Source organism: Hippocampus guttulatus, chromosome 23 (genome assembly GCF_054856545.1).
Source record: "Hippocampus guttulatus isolate MCC_2025c chromosome 23, RoL_Hgut_1.0, whole genome shotgun sequence".
NCBI lineage: Eukaryota > Metazoa > Chordata > Actinopteri > Syngnathiformes > Syngnathidae > Hippocampus > Hippocampus guttulatus.
This window is the reverse complement of record NC_141283.1, coordinates 3,084,681-3,099,119: the sequence shown is the minus strand read 5'-3', so window position 1 is coordinate 3,099,119 and position 14,439 is coordinate 3,084,681. Positions and strand designations below refer to the sequence as shown.

General features: G+C 44.2%; 1 protein-coding gene across 1 annotated transcript in view; it reads right to left on the bottom strand.

The window, feature by feature from the left end:
• Nucleotides 1-14,439, bottom strand: part of LOC147185725 (exostosin-1-like) — a 53,330-nt gene that overhangs the window by 9,716 nt on the left and 29,175 nt on the right. Inside the window, exons 3-6 of the mRNA XM_086104202.1 lie at nucleotides 5,645-5,738; nucleotides 5,003-5,110; nucleotides 2,744-2,863; nucleotides 1,034-1,166 (exon numbers count right to left, since the gene is read on the bottom strand). Of these exons, the coding sequence (XP_085960328.1) occupies nucleotides 1,034-1,166; nucleotides 2,744-2,863; nucleotides 5,003-5,110; nucleotides 5,645-5,738 (455 nt within the window). The remainder of the gene's footprint in view (nucleotides 1-1,033; nucleotides 1,167-2,743; nucleotides 2,864-5,002; nucleotides 5,111-5,644; nucleotides 5,739-14,439) is intronic.

Here is a 14,439-nt window from a genome sequence, read left to right as displayed (position 1 = left end):
GAATTGAGGGTGAAAAAAAAAAAGAAAAGTTTTTGGCATACATTTGCAAAATCTGGATGTCATCAGTCTCCAGTGTGTGGCAAAAACCAAGAAAGTTTAGTTGACCAAACACTACATTTCAGGTCAAGACAAGTCATAACTCGAGTCTGCTGGAATAGCTGCTTTAGAGTGCCTCGTTGTTGGCCATTAACGTTAAGGGTGACAAAGGCGGAAGAGACTAGAGGGGAAAAGAAGGTGGACACTTGATTGACAGCGTGTACCAGGGCTCCTTACTGGTGTGACGTGACCGCTTTAGAGTGCCTTGTTGCTGGCCACGAGTGCACGAAGAGAAAGGTCTAGGAGTGAGAAGGGATGTGAAAATAAATAGGCCTGACTTGACCACCAATGTGTGGACTGGGGCACTGATGTGGCAACTTTAGAGTGCCTCAATGTCAGCCATGAGTATGTGCGCATCCCAGAGAGAAGGCGGAAGAGCGAGGGGGAAAAACAAGTCTGACGTGAAAGTGGCCGTCATGTCGTAACACGAGTCCTGCACCTCTGAGGAAAATCTGCTAAAACATCAAACCCAGCCGCAATCTAATATAGATGCATATTTCTGGACTGAAGGGGGTGCAAGAGAGCCAGCATAGCAGCTCGTGCAGGGCACATGGTGTGCCAGGTGTTCGCGCGCCTGTTTGGGAATACTTGCATCCTCACAGAAAAGTGGAACTGGAGTGCTCTTTAGTGCTGCTCTACCATTTCTCTGACACTGACTGGATCTCAGGTGGGCTTCGATATATTTATGGAAACGCCTGCTCTGCCCTGTGCTTTGCTCTGAAACACGAAGGTGGGTTGGGGTAAGAGCAAAATTAGGCATGATCTTGCTTATCTGTGCTAACGGCTAAAACATGGAAACGTAATAAGTAAAAAAAGAGCATTTTCTGACATCATCTATGAAAACAAGTGCCTCCCTTTTGTGGGCCTTACAATGCAACCTGGAAAGTTAGAATAAATAAAACTCCCATAATGCCCAGCACCACCTTTTTCTCCTCACCTAGCATGGCGTAGTAAAAGGGGAAGCGTGCGGGGTCGGTGGAGTACTGTGGGAGTGCATAGAGGCCACCAGGCAGGGAGTTCCATATCAGACGGTTTCGGGAGACGACAGAGTCCACACGGTCTCGGATTATCTGGATGGGTGGGCGATAAACAAAATAAAAATGGAATGTCAAACACAAGATACACCCCAAAAAAAATCTTATGTTTAAAGCTTGCACTCACAGTAGGTCATTTATAGATGTTGAGATACAACTTGAGATCTGACAAACACGGACGACGCCCCCCGCGAATGCCAAAGAGAAGCTGCTCTATCTGTCACGAAGCTCAAGACAGATGGTAGATAATTGAAGCCCTTCAACAGGGGCAGGGGGGTTTGGGGGGGCAGTGCTCACTCCCAAACATGAGGAATCCATTAGCTGTTTAGTCCGTTGGCCATGTTTACAAAGGTCAGCCGCGTTGGCGGTTGTGATGCTCGCGAACCCTTTGGGGGGACTCCACGAACCTGACATTGCTCGGCTAAGGACCGCAAAATAACATTTGACATGTTTTCTAAACTCTGTGACCACTCGGCTTGCATTCAAAAACAAACAAAAAAAACAAACATCCATACTCATTCATTCGCTAACATGGTTTTTTTTGTTCACTTGCCTGTGTTAAAGTAACGCAAGGGGGGAAAAATCTTTTGAAAGCATCGCAAACGTGCGCTCCTACCTATTATGTAATCACTATCTTGCCGACGAGCAAATGATGAAAGTGACACACTCACAGCAGTAAAATTAATTTCTACATATATACATCAACAGGCCTCGTAACGCAAATGAATCATGCGTAGTAGCAAATCAACCCCGAGTATTGGCTCCTATGGTAGCTTATTATGGTCTGTTGAACACAACTAGAAACTACACAATGGTGACAACAACAACAACAACAACTGTGATTTTTATACATTCGCCTGTGGAAGTTGCAAAGCTTTCTTTTCTAGAAAACGTCCACCCACACGAAAACCTTGACTCTTGCCTCTCTCTCTCTCTCTCTCTCTTTCTCTTTCTTTCTCGCTCTCTTTCCGGACGGACTCATGGAGGCCCGCCGGCAAACGCAACGCTGCCTCACACTTGCTAGGACCTTGCATTTGCCCGTGCAAGCGTTACACTTAAAACTGGACAGGGACTTAAAAATGTGTTGTGCTTATTCGTTGACATGTCATTTAAAAAATATGTAATTGAAAAAAAAAAAAAGTCAATTGAAGGCCTGTGATGGGAATGTAGACTTCCTTTGTTTTGGTTCTATACATAATATATTCTAAATGAGATGTATGCAAACTTTTTACAATACTGTATTGTCGACAAAGCTTACAAAATCTGCACTTTTTTTAAGGCAAATACAAAAAAAAAAAAAAAGGAACATCTCAGCCATATGTTCTGATGAAACACATTCAATGGAATGGTGTTGCGGTATGAAGCCGAATTTTGTGATGGATTACAATGAAAGTTACAGAAAATGTTGAGCTCGAGTGCTCAAGGGGCAGTCAAGTAACTTCGCGCATATCGCAAAGTTTAAAAACTGTATTTCATTACGTTATATAAGCACGAATAATTTGTTGTGGAAGTTGATCGGAGAGGTGAAGCAGAGCCGGCGGTCACGCTAACTGTGTGGTGGATTGAATACAAGTTTTCTGACAAAAGTGAGAAAAGAGGTGAACGTTTAGTACCTCCAGAGTGGTGAGGACAATTTGGGCTACCGAGGAGAAGTAGGCATCCCACAGGAACTGACTCTGCTGCCGCAGAACCAGGATCCTGTCCCGGCCTACCGAGCGAGTCATGGACGGAACCTGCAGGATGGACCAAGATGAAATTGTTACGGATAAAATTCGAACCCCGGGTCCTCAATACTGCGAGGCAGACATGCCAACCACTAGCACAATGTGTCACCCTTTCTTGGAGAGAAAGCAACATTTGATTGTCGACAATACAAGCGACTATTTTCTTCCCGTCTAATGACTGCCGTTGGTATTTGTTTGTGTGTGTGCGCGGGCAGCGGCTGCCCCTCGACGTACTCAACAGTCAATGATGTAATTGAAGATAATGACTTTTAAATTTCTCAGCGGGCTACCAAGGTGTGAGCAGTGTGTGTTACAAGTCCATAATATTAGCACAATGCAAATATATTCACACATTTTCTTAGGCCCGTGAGGAGGGGTGCGTGCAAGGGGTCTTCAAGATCAAAGCACCCTGCCCCATAATTAAGTGCAATATGATTCCAAAATAAATAAGGTTCATGCTTTGGTCCTGAACGTCCCAGGTGACGTCCGGTGAGACAAGTCGGCTGCACCCTGGACTGATCGCCGGTCAATCGCAGGGCAAGTGCTGTGTTGATAAGCAAGCATTCACACTCATCTTCATCATGCAAACTCCTACACAGAAAGGTCGGAGCCGGGATTCAAACCCAGAACCTCGGACAGTGAGGCAGATGGGTTCACCACTAGGTGACTAAGTAGTAAAACAGCTAAATACTAGATACCGAATCTCAAATATGTGACACATCACTGCACAAATTTGGGGAGTCTTTAGTGATCTACCTGCCATCTCCTACACGGGCCAACAATCTCCCGCAATTGTCTATCATCTATTTTTTAGAAGGTGGTCACTCTTTCCCCCCACCGCCTTTCTCCCGACAAACAAGCAGAAGGCGGGAATGAAAACGGCGCCGGTGGCAGAAGTGCCGAAGCCGACGTCTTCAAGATTTACTGCCGAGTTGCCTTGCAAATTGTCTTAAAACAGCCTCGCCGTGTCCTCTTCTTGGCCCATAAATAGCCGCCGGATTACGCTAAAATGCATGTGCGCGTGTTTAATTGGCAGCAGCTGGCGGCAAAAACTGCCGCAAGATGTCGCGAGATGCCGTTGACATCACAGTCAGTCTCTCGATACAAGGAGATAACATTCAGCGGCTAATTGGCTCGCCGGCTAGCTGCGAGTTGGGTTGTGGAAAGAACCTTGGTTCAAAAGCAATTGGGATCATTCAAAACTCATTGCCAAAAAATTAAAAACTCATTAATTAAGATAATTATGATAATAATAATAATAATTCAGAAGTTTGGAATGATTCTTCCCAGGACATCATGACCCAACTCGTAGCTAGCTAGCGAGCTAATTAGCCGCTGAATATCAGTCGAAAACAGTCATAACCAATCTAAATTAAAAGGATGCTTGATCTCTCTCTCTCTCACACACACACGCGCACACACACAGGTGTGTTTTTTTTCCTCTTTCTCGCGATCCCGGGAATGTAAACATCAACACACTCCGCCCTGCGGTGCTAATTAAAGGCGACAGAAGGTAATCCAATTGCGGAATAATCCGTTTTAATCCGTGACAACACTTCCTGGCTGTGAGTGGGACCACAATTGAGCGAGAGAGCATCTTGGCTGTCGTCGGACTGATAAATGGAAAATTCCCAAACGTCCGCGTGTGCCATCTTGGCATTCCGCGGGAAGGTGTTTGTAAAAGTAGTCGTCCAAAGTTTTTGTCAATGCAGCTCGGAATTGGAGCATTATGGTCTTTGGCGCAAGGGGATCCAGACCTGGGGGTGATGACATTTCTGAATGTCTGAATGTCAGACATTTTCCAGCACCCATGGGTGTCGTTTGGAGGGTTAGGGTTGGTTCCAATTAGTTTTCAGAGCGGTTTTATTTTTATTTTTTTTAATTTTGTGTATTTGTGTGTCAGGGAAAAAAAAGAGTATCTGTGAAAGCAAGCACCTCGTGCTATCTGTTAGCCGTCCTATGGTATTTTGCATAGATTGTTAGCATTATGCTAGGCGGACTTTCGTAAGGCAAAGCTCTGTAGTTGTTTTAAATACACAATGTGTAATTGTCTTTGCTTTATGTTTAGTTTGAGTTTGCGAGCTCCTTTCAAGTCATTCGCCCGACAACGTAAAAATGATTGCAACGCCGATTGATTTGACTTCTCACCTGCAGCAGCAGCCTCTCGTCGCCGAGCACGGCCGCCTTTCTCCAGTCGATGACCTCGGAGAAGGGAAGCTCCCAGCCGTTGCTCAGAATGACGGGAATGCACGCCGCCTGCCAGGAAATATGAGACAACACATACACATTTTTCTTTTTTTTTTTTTTTTGCTCCATCAAAAGAGGAGATAATTACAACATTCTATAAAAAGACGCGCCAAAGTTGGGGGAGTAAAAATCCCACGGGATTGATGGCAGAGAAGACGTCTGATGTAGAGGAACCGCCAGGGATCGTCGACGCTCGCTTTCATCCTCTCGAGTGGCTTTGGAGGCCATTTTGTGGAGTGATTATTGTTGTGAGCACATTTTGGGGAAATTCCCAAGATGCGTAGTCAAAAACTACTTTCCCTAATTTCCATCTGGTGTAGATTGATTGTGAGCTTTCACAAAGCCACGCCCCCCAAAAGATGGTCCAGCCAACCAGAGCCCAGCACAGAACATACCTTATGCCCTTTGAGGATGCTTCTCTAAGGTTGTTCTCTCTCTATTTTTTTTCTTACAACCTCTTTGCATCAGATCTCAATTAGTTTCTTTCCCCAAATGTGAATTTTAATCATGATTATGTCAGTAGACAAAGAAGAAAGCGCGCACCTGCAGCGCCTCCAGGAAGCGGAAGGAGCCGAGGCGTCGACCCCGGGGCACCAGGCAGAAGGTGGAGTTGTGCAGCAGCTCCTGGTAGTCGAACCTTCACAAACACCAAATTTAAAAATGTTTTTTCATTCCAGGAACTTTTTTTTCCTTGTGGATTATAGCAAAAAAGACCTTCCAGTTGAAAAAAATGTCACTTGAATCAAAAACCTGGACGTAAACATCATGCACAATATAACACCATAGAATGAACGAGGTATTTGAGAAAAATTGTTGCTGGTGACTGCACATACCTCGGGTCAAAAGTTGCCACCATTTAACGTCCCTTTAACTGAAAAAAAAAGATCAATCGCCAGCCTGCTTTCTCAAAGTCACTTTTCAGCAACACATTCTGTGACTTTACATTGACGATATAAGTGTGTGTGTGTGTGTGTGTGTGTGTGTGTGTGTGTGTGTGTGTGTGTGTGTGTGTGTGTGTGTGTGCGCATGATCACAGGGCTGGCCTGGGGAGACTTCAGATTGCCACCTAATCTGTCTGGGGATCAACTGTCCCCACAACCTCACCAGCAGACACCTGCATGCTTGCGTTGGTGTGTGTGTGTGTGAGTGTGTGTATGTGCGTGCGTGCGTGTGTGTGTGTGTACATGTTCATGCCGAAGAAGAAAAGCTCAAAAATAAGATGTCAGGCATCCAGCGCGTCACCCCAAGGTCGCTCTGAGGGGACACGCTGACAGACGAAAACACCCCCACCAAACCCCCTACAATCAAATATGTCGATTGGCTCCCGCGGGTCCGTTGTGTTTCGATATCAAAGTTTAATTTCCACAAACACAAGCATGGGTGGAATCATTCTCATATCGCCTCGCGTGTATTGTCGGAGCCTCATTTTATTTCACGTCAATATATTGGTTGAATTTTGTTGTCACCCAAACCCTATTTTATACTTTATATTTTTTCTATTGGTTGCGCCAGGAGAGATTTGGTCGCACCTTTTTAAAATGTTTACAACAGACAAATCGTGCAGCCTTCTGTTGCCAAAATGCAGAGCGGGTCACGAGCACCTCAGCGAGCGCAACTAAATGCGGAGCAAGCCGTCCTTTATAAAAAAACAAATAGGGCTAGTTAAGTTAGATGGCCGTGAATGTGGCAAAGTATATACTTGGATGTTTATTGATTTAATTTACACAGGGAGGTTTTAACTTAACACACCTTCTGTGTGCAGTCTGAAGGACAGAGAGAGTTGGAGAGCCTTTCCCTGAATGGACCATTAGGAGCAGCATGCACTCACGCTTGTGCGACCACATGAAATTTTTCCCAGCACACAGTGAAAAAAATGGGGGCATTTGTGACCATAATGCTCGCAATAAGATAAGATAAGAAAAACCTTGATTGTCTCACAATGGAGACATTTGCAATGTACAGCAGCGAAGTTTGGAGGGAAGAGGTGGAAAAAAGTGGAAAACAAGTATTTGCATGCACAAAATAATTTAATTTTTTTTTTTAATATAGATACCTTTTTTTAAAATGAACTATACACAGTAAAGAATGAAATATAAAAATACAAAATATCTAATGTCAGTTTTTTTTTTAAATAAAGATCGACTGATTTTCAGCCGGGCCAATTGTCTAAAATCAATAAATAAATGAATAAAAAACGTGAAGGGTGGTGCTTGGTAATCCTGGATTCAATTGCGCTGAACATTGCCAAAGACGTGGCACCATTTTCTGCACTGCAGAGGATTTATCAATGCTGAAAACCTTTGATAAATCATAAACTTGGTGCCTTGACATCCAAGTTTAATTTTTACTCAGCTTGCCTTATATGTTGAATCACCTTTACCAATTGAAAAGCCAATAATTAGTCGAAACAAAAATGCTATGTGTCTAAATTGAACTGAATTTAGTTTTTTTTCCTGAATCCATTTTGTTACTGTGCCTATTTGTTTCCAGCGCTTCCTTTCATCTGCATGTTTAATTAAAGCGCGGCGACTGCAGTCAGACTTTCAATAATGATCTCTCTAATGGCCGCATGCCGTGTAAACTATAAAACGCATCTCAAGTAATTACTGCAAACAGGAAGTGGACACACACACACACACACATAAACACACACACACACACACACACACACACACTAGTAAGTTGAAGCTTTGCCCGACATGCAGTGGCTCGTTGTCCCTTCCAAGTGTAATTGTTTCTGTGTGTATGTGTGTGTGTGTGTGTGTGTGCGTGTGTGTGCGTGTGTGTGAAAGTGTGTTATCACACACACACAATCATACACAAGGGGACTAAAAACAAACATCCTCTGTTCATTAAACAGGGCTGAAAAGTTTGCTCGTTTCTGCAGTTTAAAATACAAGCCAGCGAAATGGGCCCATCAAAGGAAAACATGCTGCATCAGAAAAGCAACAGCAGCAACACAAAAAAATAAAAAGTGACTTTTTACTTTGTTGTTGTTGTACATTTTCCTCTATTTTCTCAGGGGGTATTCATGAGGAAATTAGATGTGCGCTGTACTGCGTGCCATTACAACGATGTGCCGTACAATGAATGTGCAATGTATTGATAGGCAAAGAAAGCGGAAGAGGAGTGATGATGCGGCTGATTTGATCATGGTAAAAAATGCGGTTGTGATATTTGCTTAGTCATTGTTTGTAACCATCCATCCATTTTCGATACCTAAACAATAATAATAAAATTTAAAAAAAACTCACAGTAAACTGGGGATCAATCACAGATCAGAATCCATCGCAATTATTGTCCATATTTGGCTGACTAGCATGCCAAGAGTCAATGGCTGTCACGATTGATTTTACCAATCAATTATTTTATGGATTACTCGGGTCAGCAGTCAATTTGAAGGTGTCCTCGCACATAATTTTGACGCTGACTTTTTTTTTTTGGTTTGAGGTTTTATTTTCTTTTTTTTTTCAATTTGACCTAGAAAAGCTTGCGCAATTCGGATTTTAACATGGGTTGTAATTTATAGCAAAGATGTCTCAGAAAAAAAATTCCACCTGTTGTACGAGTACTTTCTTTTTATTCATTACTCAATCAATGCCGAAAATACTACACTAATGCCGACTTGTATCAGCATTCCGACACGTTAGCGGTCGGAACTGTTCAACTTGATGGCCTTCTGCATCATTTAATGGACGATGACTTTTGTGTCCGTGTCCTTACACGAAACAAATAAATAAAGATGTTTTCCCAACGGACTCCCACGTAAAACATCTAAAAGCTTTCCGCTGTTAACCAATCAGCTGTGAACTTTCAGGGTCAGCGTCTTCTTGACTCGCGGAGGAATCTCGTTCAAAATGATGAACTAAAAAAAGCAAGTTTTCCTTTTCTTTTTTTCCCCCCCTCCTGCTGCCTCTTTCATACACTTTGGCAGGCGTCATGTTGACATTTCCAAATCCAGGTGAGATTTTGATGCCGTCGAGCAGAGCCCGAACACGGGAAAAGCGACAGGCGAACGATGTGAAGAAAAAAAAAAAATGTCAGAAAAATGAAAAATGTAGCGAGGTGCATATTGTGGTGACGAGCGTAATTCATTATTGATGAACAGGAAACAGAGACGGCGAAAGCCGGAGGCGTCGGATCGACAGCGTCGCTCTCGTTTGGCCGCAGAGTGATGAATATCAGTCCGGCGTGCGCATTTGTCCAATGTGTGTTTGTGCGTGCGTGTCGCCGCCGGACGCATCCGTTCTGCGGGTGAGCAATGAAAGGCGAGAAACGTCATCAGTCCTGCTATTGATTTTGCCGCCCTTGTGCCTAATTGAAGCTGTTGGGCCACACATAATTGAACATGGAGCTCTCCGTCACTCCCTTCTCGTTAACGCCAAAACAAAAAAAAAAAAAAAAACACTTCTTTTTCCCCCCAGGGCCAAGGCGGGGGCCATTAATAGCCGGCCGAGTGAGGCTCGAGTCCGAAGGTGTCACTGTTGTGTTTCTGGACACACTTATTTTTTTTGTCCTTCATTTCAAGGTCCTGTCATCGGGAATTCGGGGATTTGTTGTGAAATACATCAAACATGTTTGATTATCATTGGTGAAAACGTGCAAAGACGAAAACAGCTATGTGAAGATAGACCGTAAAATTTTCCATTTTGCGATCCGCTTTATCCTCACAAGAACGCGGGGGGTGCTGGAGCCTCTCCCAGCCGCCTTCAGGCAGTAGGCGGGGGACACCCTGAACCGGTTGCCAGCCAATCGCAGGGCACACAAAGACGAACAATTATCCGCGCTCACACTCACGCCTCGGGACAAATTTGAGTGTTCAATCAGCCATGCATGTGTTTGGAATGTGGGAGGAAACCGGAATACCCGGAGAAAACCCACCCAGGCCCGGGGAGAACATGCAAACTCCACCCAGGGAGCTCCGGAGCTGGAATTGAACCCGGTACCTCTGCACTGTGAGGTCGACGCGCTAACCACAGGACCACCTTGCCGCCCTCACCATTACATTTACTTTTTCATGAACATTTTCCACTGGCGTGGCAGCTTTTAGAGTGCCTCATTGTTGCAGTGTCGTGATTCGGCTGGATAAATTCATGCAGAATAAATATGTAGGTTTTGTGCAAGTACTGGATAAGAAAGATGCTCTATGAAGAAGCATCCACTTTCCGGTTCGAGGTGGTAATATTTCATTGCCAGTTGACGGTTGAGGGGAAGTGGCTTTAGTGAGATTCAGCGAACACGCCCACAGCGTTTGACAGTTTGCCATTTTGAATCCTATTCGATATGCTTGCCAATTATTATTATTTTTTCATCCCTCCAGTTTTGCAAGGTTGACAACACTCTTCTCTCAAAGTAACCCTTTCAGGGACAGCGGTTACTACAGTGAACAGCGTATCAGGTTACAGGGTGCATGAAAAAGGGTTACGGAGACATTTATTTCGAATTTCAAATCAATTTTGCTTTCATATCGGGTAATGATAATCGCAACGTTATCACATGTCTCGAATCGGAGTCTTGCGAGGGGACGGCGGTTGCTTTTGCATGTCATTGGGCCTACAATTAGCTGCATCTCCAGTAGGCCGCTCCCAAGACAACGGCAAGTGAAACATTACATCAACTAGCCTGCGGCATTATCCAACTCGACACAATCTGCATATACAGCACATACACTGTGTGTGTGTGTGTGTGTGTGTGTTGTCACAGGCTTTGATACGCCCACCGTCCACTGGGGAACGAGCGGAATATTCTGCAGGCCAGGTGGTGGGCGGGCGGCTTCTTTCACAAGCTTCCCGCAGCTGCGGCGGAGACAACCACCCGTCGAGACAAGAGCATTGCAGTCGCCCCGTCCAAATCAATACGCTCATCAACTCGCACCGCGCTGGCATCCGCGAGAGGATATTTCTGTCTGGATTGTGAAGAGCCATTTGTTCCGTGCTTTCGATAGTTTGCTTTTACCGGTCCGAAATTTGTTTCGAAACACGGGATGTTTTCCAAACAGTTGGAGTGATGTGATGAAAAACACACACAAATTTGGCTTTTTTAAAAACTTGCTGCTGCCCGGTATAGTCGTTGCTAAAAATCGAAACACCTGCGACGGTCATGTAGGACTGACTTTGTCACCGCGTGGATTATTGAGTCAACCCGACCACACAACATCAGCGTGAGAATAATATTGCAAGCCATCTTAACAATTGAAACTTCAAAATTGCCATTCTACGGCGCGACGTCAAACTCCAAATATCTAAATCCAACCAAAAGCGAGTGAACGTTGCCAACTAGGAAGTCGACTCGCCGGTGAACGCGCCAATGCCGAAGTGCTGCTTTACACAGCGTACGAGCCGGGATGTGACTGGAATGTAGTGCCCAACCTTGGTCCGATCTATTTTTTTTTTTGTGATTTTCTTTAGATTGGTCAAGAGCTGATTTCAGTGCTGCAATGCGTTGCTTGATGCACAACTGCAGCCGGAGAAGCGGTGCAAGCAAACAGCGTTGATTAGAGAGTCACAAGTCTTCCACTCGTGGATTCTTCATCTCTCAGACTCTGCGGCCATGATGAGGTGGAGCGCCGTTGTGAGCGTGAGCGGTCGTGTGTGTGTGTGTGTGGAGGCAGTGTATTAAAAGCCTGAGCCAGCAGCCGGTGTGTCCCCCCCCCCCCCCCCCCGCATTCCCCCACCACCAACAATCTACCCAATTCCCCTCACCCGCCTCCTCCCGCTATAGTGAATCCATTCCTCACACCTCCGGCCTCATTTCAGCCCTCCCATTTCCAAGAAATGATTGTCTGACTTACACTTAGAGGCGCGTATGTGTGTCCGTGTGTGTGATTTTTTTTCCCCCCTTGTTCTCCTTTTGTTGTTGTTGTTGCGGTGTCTCTTCAAAGTCAACAGAAGACTGAAAGCTTCATTCATGAGACAAAAGTTGGCAAGGCAACGTCCTTTGAGGACAAAAGAAGCCCAGTGTTACGAAGGCAAACGCTTTGAATTGCATCACCTGGTGTTGAAATGTTAATAGGCGGGGCTCGAAAAGTATCTGGATTCGGCAGGGTAGAATTCCGATAACTGGTTAATCGGCCGATCAATTTAAAAACAGAAAATGAATATCATAACTTATTTTTTAGTACTCTATCATGAACAAAAATAAACATGAACTACAGACAGAACTTGCTTAACTTTACAACAGAAAGAAAAATCGGCAAATATGACGAAAATATGGAAAAACGACACAAAATGAGAACGAAACTGAATGTCAAAAATAAAACGCTATTGTCACATTTTTGTTTGGCGGTAAGATTTTTTTCCTTTTAGTAAAACGCGTGCCTAGGCGAAATAATCATTTGAGGAGCACTCATCCACGGAAATCAGAAAACCCAATTTCACTCTCGATATTTCTGACGGCTAGCAACACTCATGCGAATTCTGCAGGCCCGAGCATTAGACACACGTATAAATGTCCACCGGTAGCGGCGCAAATGTCGCATACTGATTTCCTCCGCCTTTGAGAACCACGTTGGAACAGTGTCACTAATCCAGGCGAGGACGAGAGCCCGCGTTTACACTCGGCAAGGTCTTAAGGAGGGATCCAATCTGAGCTTTCAAGTGAGTATTAGCCCAAAGCCCGGCGGCGGGGTCTCGGCGCGTCCTTTGTTCCGAAACCGCTCGAGAGCAAAAGCTGCATTGTTTGTGTGATGTCGGGAGATAACGGCGACGGGCGCCACTGATGTCTGAAGTAGAGATAAAAGACTTGAGATTACCTGGTCGGTTATTTAACGCCCTGGCGGTTATTACCCAATCCGTGTTGATTATGGCGGCAGATGATTTTCGGCGAAAAGACAAAACTATAGATCAGGTCAGCATTTTGATTTGACAATACTGAACAAATACGGCCTAAAAAAATTAATAAGCCTGTTTTAGAATGGACGGTTCAATTTATACAGCAGCAAAATAGGGGGAATTTGCACACGGTACTAAAGACGTATCCCATTCGGTTTCATCGAGTCCACTCGGTGGCACGCTCGCTCGCGATTCTCGTTCCTGAGGCTATTTTCAATTTCCAGGCCCTTCTGGCTGACTCCGGGGATCGAAAAGATCAGTGGGATTCAGTTCGAGGCACCTGAGCATGACGTCGCGATAGACGGCGGCAAAACAAGCCGACGGACGAGTCGGTCCTCTTTGTAGGGATCGTGGGCGAGATCACATAAAGACCGCCGATGTCTCGCTCTGGCACAAATCAAACAAAGTGCGGACAAAGGCCAGAAGAGGAAAAAGAACTCATCAAAGCCCGAGTGGATTTTAGCTGAGCTGTTTCAAACTTTCAAGTTCAGAAGAGATTAGACATGTGGTGCCACGGTCGAGAACCATGAAATAAATCCATATTTATATTTGAAGTATAATACATATATATATCTTCAGATTCTCGGAGAAGCACTTTCATTAAGCCCAAAAGAGAAAATACTTCTTTCTTTTCGACAACATTCTCACCATTAGTTCCTCTTCGCGCCGAGAGAAGTGGAAGGTGATAAGATGCTAACCCAAGATAGAACATGACTTTGCATCGCAACATTCCAGCCCCGAAACAACAAAACCCACAAAAAACTATTTTCCTCCTTTCATATGATTCATTTGTGTTTTATTTCTTATCGCAAACTTGATGCTGATCTATTTTAGATTAAAAACACATAATAAGATAAAATAATTCACTTGTTTTCGTGAATATGAATGGCAAAATGTTACCGTACACACATTATTTGTTTAATAAAAACCCCCATTATTAATTGTCTTGTCATTTTTGTTTTGTTTTTAGGTGGGGGAGCAACCCTCGTTTTTTTTTTGGGGGTGGAAAACGCATATTGGAATTTATCCCGGTCTTCTCCAGAATTTTGACAACAACAACAACAACATCCATCCATCCATCCATTTTCAACACTGCTTATCCTGGACAAATATTTTATTCACTACAATTGCTTGGGAAAATTGTTCTATTATCTGTCTACATGTGTTGCACCACCCAACATAATACAAGTATTTCATTCACTATCTTTGCCCGGGAAAATTGTGATTTTATATGTCTACCTGTGTTGCACCACCCGCCTATGGTGTTTCCCATTACTTGTGTTAGCATGAAGCTAGCAAAATTTCCTAAGACAGAGCGATGTGACTTGGTTGAATATGCATGTGATTCTCTTTATTTTATGTTTAGTCTGACAGTGAATTTTCACTGGAAGCAGCAATAAACAGCTTGAAGCGTCTCTTTTTGAAGAATGGCTCACTATGCTAAACTGCTAGCTACTTGAGTTTCACGGCTCGTATCGGGAAAATTTGCAACTCGGCTCACTCGTATCT